The 9832-nt window shown below is 32.1% G+C and overlaps 2 protein-coding genes across 2 annotated transcripts; one reads left to right on the top strand and one right to left on the bottom strand.

Moving 5' to 3' along the window:
- Positions 1–4721: 4721 nt before the first annotated feature.
- On the top strand, positions 4722–7387 carry TRIADDRAFT_61913 (uncharacterized protein; the record flags this gene model as incomplete). Its single annotated transcript, XM_002117836.1, has 5 exons — positions 4722–4774; positions 5277–5881; positions 6102–6305; positions 6499–6620; positions 7364–7387. 5 exons carry the CDS (start codon positions 4722–4724, stop codon positions 7385–7387), a joined length of 1008 nt encoding a protein of 335 aa, XP_002117872.1.
- A 238-nt stretch (positions 7388–7625) lies between these two features.
- On the bottom strand, positions 7626–9278 carry TRIADDRAFT_61914 (uncharacterized protein; the record flags this gene model as incomplete). Its single annotated transcript, XM_002117852.1, has 9 exons — positions 7626–7672; positions 7985–8110; positions 8183–8260; positions 8396–8462; positions 8547–8621; positions 8760–8868; positions 8977–9026; positions 9172–9220; positions 9265–9278. 9 exons carry the CDS (start codon positions 9276–9278, stop codon positions 7626–7628), a joined length of 615 nt encoding a protein of 204 aa, XP_002117888.1.
- Positions 9279–9832: the final 554 nt, after the last annotated feature.

A 9832-nucleotide genomic window follows, 5' to 3' on the forward strand; every position in this document is an offset into this window, starting at 1 on the left:
CTGTGTTAGCAGCTGTTACCCCTTGCCTGGTCTCATGATTGATATTACGGATTAATGATCTACCCGTCTTTTGTCTGACTTTAAATTATCAAGGCTCCTTAAATTACCGTATCTTTGAGAATTTTTTGTTTTCCCTGAAACTAGACTTCCCTTTACACAAAATTGATGCAGATAAAAGCTTACTATCGTATGCAATTCTATCTACGGTATTATCATACCATGACAAGTCATATATATACAAGTATTGCAGTGCTATAACTAACATACTTACGAACGTTACAATTTCAAACAACATATTAGATAACTTACTGTATGCTATGAGACATCGTAATATCAAATTGATTACCTCAGTTATTCTATAGATGAAATAGCCACCATAAAACTTTGATAAATTTTAAATATGCTTATATGTTTGCAAATGCAGCCTGGATGATACCTTTCTACTTTAATTAATAATGGTTACAATCGAGTCTTTAATGAACGACATATTTTAACCCTTGCTTTAAACATCATTTAACTAGTGTAAGACAGAAAATATGTTCATTAATGCTTCCGGAAACGAGTACATTTAAAGAAAGTGTATAAAATATAAAGTATTACTTGTATTTGTAAGCTATTATGATGTATCTTATTATCAGCACAATGATGATTGCGAATAAGTTCAGCCAGATGATTTGTATTATTTCATCCCTTTAAATACAGTGGCACACTGGTTGGATTATAAATTAATAACCACGTATCAATGATCTCGTGATTTAGAAAGCTTTATAATTTAGCAGCCTTAATAGGCCAGATAGTTTGAGAATAAATCTTGTTCTAGTATAAGCATAAATTTGTAACAGCTGTGATCGCATAGCATTGATAAAATGGATCGAGTATAAAATCATGCACATTGATGCTGGTAATGTCATAACCTTCACAAACGTCTGTTTTTTAAGCAATTAGTAGTGTGTATAGACTTTAGTAGCCGTACATAAGGCCTTTATTTAGAACATTATGTAGTAAAATATTTTATACTGATAGGTAAAATAAAGCCGTTTTGTGACCGAAATGAAATATTTCTATAATAGTATTATTAGTATTAAATTATGTGAAAGATCTGAAAGGTATATTAAAAAAAATTTCTTCATCTTAAACAAAGAAAGGTCTTAGGGGCATAGAATTTAAAAATATTTAGAAATCTTCTTGGAAACTTAATATACTCAGTATTTTATAAAATATCTAGAATAAACTCTAGTATATTTTAATTATGTTTCTATATTTAAGATGGCAGGAATTTACTTTAATAGGAGAGTAAACTGACACCATTTTAGGTATAACCATTGTAACTGATCCTGTTGTATTCTGGAAGATTAAAAAAATGAATAAAATAATACTTTAGTCAATCCAAACATGAACTGAAATACTCATATATTGTTAATAGTTCAAATTCGGATAATTTAAATTATCAGCAATGCAGTCTGCTGTTTCATAAACTTTCGTCAAAGCTACGTATATGTGAATTCGAATAACTGTAATGCTATAGTATTGCAATATTAAAAGCTTACTGGTAATTTTTACAATATTAATTCCTAAAGGACTTCGAAGAATGATGATCATCAGATTGATTTATTCGTAATTATCGTGGAGTAGTGATTTAAAAATGCATAAAATTATTGCAGCATAATACTGTGCTTAATATTATTACCACTATTAATGTGAACTTTAAGCTATTTGCTTCAAATCTATGTAGTAGAACAATACATATAGTTTAAAGAGTAAACTTTTTCTATAAATATATAAGCATGTTGAGCTTCGTAAAGGTATTCTAAAGGTGTTACTGCATGACTTATATCTATAGAATTTAAATAAATATATTTCAATTTAAAAATATCTACAAACAAGGTATTATTCAAAATTGATGTAATAGAACTATAGTATAAATATGATGTACTGGAATGTGTGTCTATTTCTTTTCGGTCATGGCATTATTCACTAACCTATGTGCAAATGAGATAAATACTTCTAAGATTGTAATATAGGAAAAAGTTCACTAGCAGCACAGAAATTATGCCACGTGCATTAAAATAAAATTGCTATATTATAACTAATTCATGAATATAGCTAGTAAAAAAAACAACAGCCGTATTCTGTAACTGTTGTTTTAAAAAAATTAAACGAATTCGAATAAATTGTATACAATATTACTTGCCAACAAAAGTAAGATTATAGGAATTTATTTAAATTGTACTGATGACGCATCAAAATTTAAATTGGTCCGTATTTACGAAATTACAATAATTTTACGTAAGTAACTGTTGAAAAGAGTTATTGATACTTAAATTCCTATAAATATGAAGAATAAAAAATTGTATCTTCATTTTTTGTCTGCAGCAAATAATTTCAATTTTATTCTTTTGCTTTAATCATTCTCTGTGAATAAACACTTGTTCAATCTCGGAAAGAAGAAAAAAATTAGAAAACGAAAGTGTATGCTTTATATAGGGCTATCAATAGTTCTTGCCAGCACTAGCAGTTAGTTACTCTTGTCAGCCAGTATAACAATGCTTTTATCCCAACTAAGAAAGATTTCTGTACTTTGTCTTTGGGTTGAATTAAAATCGACATAAAAATGAGTAGCCTGCAGGGCTATGAGAAGCAAGCTTTCCTAAAGTCATTTAATACAGTACAATATCACCGTATAAATTTAGCTGTTAAGAACAATAATGTCTTTGACTAATGCTAATCCATCCATCCATCATATTGATAAATTTTAATAAATAACGCGAGGTAATTTAAATTTATTATTATTGCTACTTTATTAGTTTATTTCTATGCCTACGGCCATCTCGTATATTCGTAATCGCAATGGTGTTCAATTTAATAAATAGTATAGTGTTGAGTATTTTCGTGGGGAAGTCTACGATTCAGATATATGACATATAGTATAATTAAAAAAAATGAAGACTGCAGCGAATGCATGTTCTATTGCCTTTATCAGATCATTATAGTCAAGACATAATGAAATGAAATAATATTAGGAAATAAAGCATTAAAATTCAGCACTATTTTATTGAGAATTTTACAGCAGTTGTGATGTTGTGAAAAGTCAGATAATGCCTATTCTTTTTTACAGTAAAATAACAATCACGCCACAGTGCTGTTCTGAATTGCATGCCAATGATATTTAGAATTATGTCCTACTGACGACTATTGTTTAGCCAGAGTAAGGATAATAAAGATCTACTAATGAACTGTTTGGATGACTAGACATCGCTAATCGTATTCTGTATTCTATCAGAGTAGCTTAAATCTTCAAAACATCATACTCTAATTGTAGTGGAATTAGCATATTGGTATTAATTTCCATCTATTATTTCCTATACTTTGATAGACTGTAGCTCGAAATAGTCAATAATACTGGACATTAATGCTTTGGCTTTGATACAAATAACATTTCATAATTCTGACAAGCCTATCCCTATTTTCTCCACTAACTTTACTCTCAAACGTTGGCTACATAATATTAAAATGCAAAACTTTTGCTGGTTGATAATCGTAATTAGAGGCAGATTTAGATCTGTTAGTAATACTATATGATCAATTTTACTGCTTAATCCAATTCATCGAAGCTAGCAATCATAAAATGAGTTTGTATTGATCATGGTCAATTCAGTGGCAGAGAATTGATCTATATTATATAATTTCATGTTAGTTTCTTTTTTAGTCAATAAAAAACATTTAAAAATAATTACTTTATCTTGAGGATGTTGATAATGTATTAACATGCCTACAGTATAAAATATGGAAAAGTCAATACGTTTGGATTGCTCATATCAACTATCCTATAAGATTTTGTTTAAATCATTGAAAAGGTAAAGCATCTTTATTTCCGTATAGTCGCTTCTTTACGCTAATTTTCTTTTTTGCCATCGGCCTAAAGCGTGGAACCGGTTAAAAAATTATGAAGAAAAAGGGAAAAAATGTCGTTCTACATCAGTAATCAAGTTGATTTATTGTTAATAACAGTAGGGGGAACAATATCGTGCAATGAGAAAAAATAGCCATTATAATTCCCCTACGTGGAATGTATTAATGATCAATGTTGTATAATATAAAATTAATCATGTTGTAATTTGGCTAAGATAGCAGAAAATATTGAATATAGACTATTTTATAGCAGAATAACTGTTTTGTTTTCACCATATCCAAGCTTAATGACGTCGCAATATAGTAGAACAACGTAACCGCGATGATCTGTTGTTACTATAGCAACACATAATTAAAATTCTTCCCGACGAAAAGTTATTAATGGACTATCCAAGCTAGACAAAGACTTTAACGATCTATTTGAGTTAAACATTAGTATAGGATTGAGTTGAATTCAAAACCCAACACGATTAACTGAGGGTAATGTTATGCTAAATTAATAACGGTTAAAAATAAAAGTTTTTATAGTTTTGACAGTAGGGTGTTGTATACCTCAGCAAGAGGATAATAGACCAGTAGAGTAGACAGTTGAATTATTTGGTTTGTGTATTAAAATTATTCTTTTTAAATCCAATTTTGGTATAGTGATCTTCATTGACGTGGTATAAATCGATCAGTACCGTTTAAGTCGGCTAGCTGTATCCAAATCACGTCACAGTTATTTGTTAAAAGGTGCGGATTCGTGTTTAGGGATCAATTCTTGGCCAAGAAATTATTTGCAACCATTAGAAAAGTTGTCTCATTCGATCAAGATGTCTGTATTATCCAATCAAGGCGGTAAAAAACATTTTAACAGTAATCAGGGGTAAGTTTCGATTGATTTTTTACCACGATAAAATGGTAGTTACTCTTGTCGATTTTCATTAGGTTTTATTTTCATTTTCTTCATAATGAAGTGGATAAATTTTTTCCCAGTTCTATTAATTGCCATACTGTAATTCGTCCTGTTAGTGACAGAAGATAGGATAATTTCTTACTCATCAATAAAATTCATTTTTACTATAACAACTAAATTACTCAGCAGTATCCACGTCTATTTGTTAATTGAAGAATTATTATAAATGAGATATAATTTAAGTACTGACCAATCCCACACTGTGATCCAAACGATAATGTTACTTATACTGTAGGCGATTTGGCCAACGCTATTTGATAGAGATCATGAAAATGCCATGTTGTAGACGTTATTAATTTGAATTGAAGTAGAATAATGGAAATTTTCATGCCCTCAACTCATCGTCATCGTGACATCTTTTTAGCTGTAAGAATTGACCGTTGAAAAAAAATTTTATTTCTATCCTTGTTAGTCAATCATGGCGAATATTTGGTGAAGACGAAGAAGGCCGAGAAAATATTCCCATTCAAACTCCTCAAAATGAAAATTTTAATACAGCTGATTCGACAGATGATGCTGCCTATGGGAAAGCTCGATCGTTGAAGCCAACCCCTCGTACATATAACATTTTGTATCATGGTGACGAGCCAAAAACTCAATCCCGTTCAGGGGCACCTTCAGCAGAGCCCATGAGAGCACCATCATCTGAACCCATGAAAGCACCTTCAGCCGAACCCATGAGAGCAGATAATCCACCAAGCAATTTTGTCAATCCAAAATTGCAATCGATGAAGCCCACTCCTCGTACCTATAATATTTTATATCATGACGATAGCGAAGAAAATCCTACCCGTCAAATAAACTCCAAGCCTGCAACGAATCCAGTAGAAGCACCTCAACCAGCCACGGGTAGATTGCAATCGATGAAGCCAGCGCCGCGCGATTACAATATTTTATTTCACGTCGAAACAACACCCATGAATCCTTCAAGTGAAAATATAGAGAGTGCATCTGCTATGGATCAAAATGCAGCTATGGAAGGTGGTTCAATTTACAACGATTCTATGCCGCAGCAATGTAATTTATTTGATTGGACACTTTTTTAAATATAAATTGCTATATGCAATGTTTAAGTTGATTGATCTTTTGTTTGATTATTCAATCGTGGCGTAAAAGTCTAGAAGTTAATATCTTATAGAGTCGATTTTGTTTTACAGTATTTGTTGTACCAGTGGTTTATGGGTTCGATATTACGATTGACTCTGTTGACCATCATGACTGTTTGTCATTCTTTTAGATGCCACTCAAGTTCCAAATGCACAGGAAGAAAATTTTTCAGTAGAACAGCCCGATGTGGAGCTACCCCTTGCAGAAAGATCATCGTCTATAAATGATTTTCGTGATCCGATTTCCATTAATGATGAATTAACAGCTCGACAAACACCTAAAAAAACTGGAAAGCTATGCGGATATAATCAAGGGCCAGCCACTATGGGAATAGGTAAAATTGTTGATTAATCCATTTACATACTATACGAGTATACCGTATAAATATGTATATGGACAACCAATCTGATCTTCTCTCGATAGATCTATGTATAGTGTTTAGTTGGAACTTCAATTTGTGTGATCATTCCATTGGTACTTATGACTGATTTTTGATTATTATTATTATTGAAAATTTTTGAATACAGTGCCAGTAACCAATATATCGAATAGGAGAAATTCTGCTGAAGGTCGAAAGTTGTTGGAGAAAATCTCTTTTGAACATAACATGGATTCACGTCAGGAACCAATGCATTCAGAAAGGGGAAAGGTAAACAAATAATACCATTTGCCTTGTTATGAATGCGTTCTCAGTTCCAAATTGAATAGCCATGATGTCCATGATGATACTATCTAAAGTTTGCATATGCTTGTGTACGAATAGTAACGTCTATATCGAATCTATAGCGCCACGGATGCTTTGTATGGGACGATACATCTAATCAACAAAGCAGAGAATCGCCAAGGCCGACAAGTGCACGCATTAGATAAGAGTGGAAAATTGCCATGCAAATTGTATGATATAGTAGTTCTAATTCTAATTATTGCTGTAAAAGCAATGGCTCTTAATTTGACCCAGTGTTAGGTAAATAACTAAATATCAATTATGTTCTAATATTTTCACTTATTATTTGAAAGTATTTACTAATTCAGTAAGATAGTGTGTTGATTGATTTGAAAAGCAACGTATGCCATTGCATTGTGTTGATGACAATAATCAACATACACTATAGCACATATGAGCATAACTTTAAAATAATTACTTTTTTGTTGCTTTTTGGCATCTATGAAGTAATCGTTGCTAATAGATGTATGTTAGGCTTGTAAAAATTGGCAATTGGTGTAGTTCAATACGGGATCAATATTTTAAGTAGTAACATCCTTTGTAGAAATTTGTAAACGTTTTAACAGCAGATTGTATTCTATGCTAACATTCACTCTTGGTTATGACAAAAAGTAACAATATTATCGGTAATTTATCGATTAAATTATGGAATACAAATCTTCTAATAGTTCACATTTATGCGTAGAGAATAGATTTGCGACCATAATCCAATTCGAATCTCTTTTGGTTTGTTGTATGATATTCGATTCAGAAGTGGTTTCAAAATAAAAAATAATAGCTTTAAAATGGGTTTTAGCGTCGTTCTTGGCATGCCATACTTACATAGGATAGTTAATAAAGCAATTTGTAACGTTGAAGCAGTAAACAATCAAATATAGGCACGTTTATTCATGACTTCTGACATTCGATTTAACAAGTACCAAAGTTAATCTAAAACATCGATGGAAATCGGCTACGTGATAACAGTTGATTTATAACTAAATTAAAATTTAGTATAGTAGTCATTAAAGAAGTAGATCGAGAATTTCAATGAACTGTACATCGTAGTAGTACATACGTAAGATAGGATAAACTGATTTAAAAATTTTTTTTATACTATATAAATAGTGTCTTGTGGATCATACACCATTTTCTAACCGCAATTCATGATACTTGCTAAGTCTGTTCATAAAAGAATACAGTAGAGCATTAATAGAAGTAGACGGAAATGATTGAACTTTAGCCGTATTCATACTGTACAAGCAGATTATCCATGATACAAGTTGAAAGACTAACTATAATAGACTTACTATCGATCTCGAATTTGAAGGACATATTCTTTGAATTCGAGTTCAGTTCTTGATTACTGAGAAAGATTTTGTTGTTATCGACTCTTTGCCAGTTTTTTGCACTGATGATTGCATTCAATTCCGTTTCTATCAAAAGTCCATTATTTAGTCAATGTTGAAGAAGAGATGTCTATGATTAAGCTAAAAAGTGCATGTTACCATTTACATCACCCAATAATTTGGCAACTAGTGACGCTTCAATCGTCTGATAGGTGATATTCAAAACGTAGCAGATAACTATTAAAATAGGAGAAATCAATTATTGAATATCAGTTACGGCATAACGCCAGTTAATGCATAGTAAAACTTGGAAATGGTAGTGCAATGTTGCAATACAATCAATATTAATTGAAATAAGAGTCTATATCGTACAATCTCGAATGGATTCTTCAAATCCGTTGACTGTGGAACTCAAGTCTTTATTTTGTGCTAGCTCTTCCTATTGAAAGGAACGTACAAATTGAATACTAAAGGGGATTCATAATTATTCTAATTTCCTAAAATAGCAGTTGTAACTACTTACCCAAAAAGTTATAAAGTTACATGTTTCCAGAAGTTCACCAAGATAGAATATCCGCGATATTTGCTCGTCTTCCTCCTAAAGTAGAGTTAAGGATGATTCTTTGTCGTGAATAAACAATCATCATCAACATAATCAACAGAGAATGATGATTGGAGACTTTATCTACTGTACAGGAAATATGAAATTGTTGGAAAAGGATACATGGCTTTCTACCATTAGACATCGACAAAGGGAGAAATCGTTGGATGGTAGATTGGTTAAGGCTTTCAATAGTATTAGACTAACAATGTTGGATTGAAATAACGAAGGATTGAATTGGTAGCTAAAGGGAAAGAAGGCATACATAGCATGAAGATAGCATTAGTACGTGTTTATTTTTACCCAATTTGAAGTCTGTATGAAGGTTGACAATAATGTCATTGGTGCTTACAGTTTAAGTACAGCCAGGTTTGCTTCCACATCGTAAGTACCTTCTTGAGCCTGTAAATACACAATTACATTCCAATGATTAGTACTGACGTTGAACAGTAGTAGTAGCACTGTCTACAGCTGCAGAGACGAGTTGATTGAATCGAATTGGATGTCCATGACATGTATTGAGTTTGAAGAATTTGACTTTACCAACCTGCTGCTCAACGTATGCATGTAAGACTGTCAAGTTTTCTGGATTATACCTATCAATTTGGCGAAAGATAAAAAAAGCAACATCAAGTTTTACTTCGGGATATCCATAATGGCAGAAATGCCGTGTGATGCAACTATTTTGTGATGGATAGTAGAGAGAATGATGCTATTGAACGAAATCCGTACGTTCATTCATTACTTTGTCCGTAGCGTAGCCGTGTTATGGCATTTATGTGGCGTTTTAATGATGCTTCTACTAATGTATCTGGATGTGATGGAGTCTATTGACCAATTACGATAGCGTAGAGTGATTCATGTTCAACTTATTTTGATAGCGTATCGTTGTTGGTGTTTGTCAATTTTAGCGTGCAACAGCGGTACGCAATCGAAGGTGCGAATAATAAATTTTGAGCATGTTCTTGTCATTGGAATGATTTGAAGGCCTTAGGTATCCAACATCGCTGATAAATAAGTCATTCCAATAGAATGTACTATTTTTTTTCAACCCAAGTCATGTATAGCTTAGCGTTGAACAAGGTGATGAAAGCATTTGGATGGTGGTTGTAATACTGTTATCAAGTGTCATGACAGATGAATGGATCGCCTTTCCCATGCAGTGATCGATCGATCGATCTCCTCTATCCTCCAGTACAAAATTGGAT

The sequence above is a fragment of the Trichoplax adhaerens genome, genomic scaffold (assembly GCF_000150275.1).
Source record: "Trichoplax adhaerens TRIADscaffold_31 genomic scaffold, whole genome shotgun sequence".
NCBI lineage: Eukaryota > Metazoa > Placozoa > Uniplacotomia > Trichoplacea > Trichoplacidae > Trichoplax > Trichoplax adhaerens.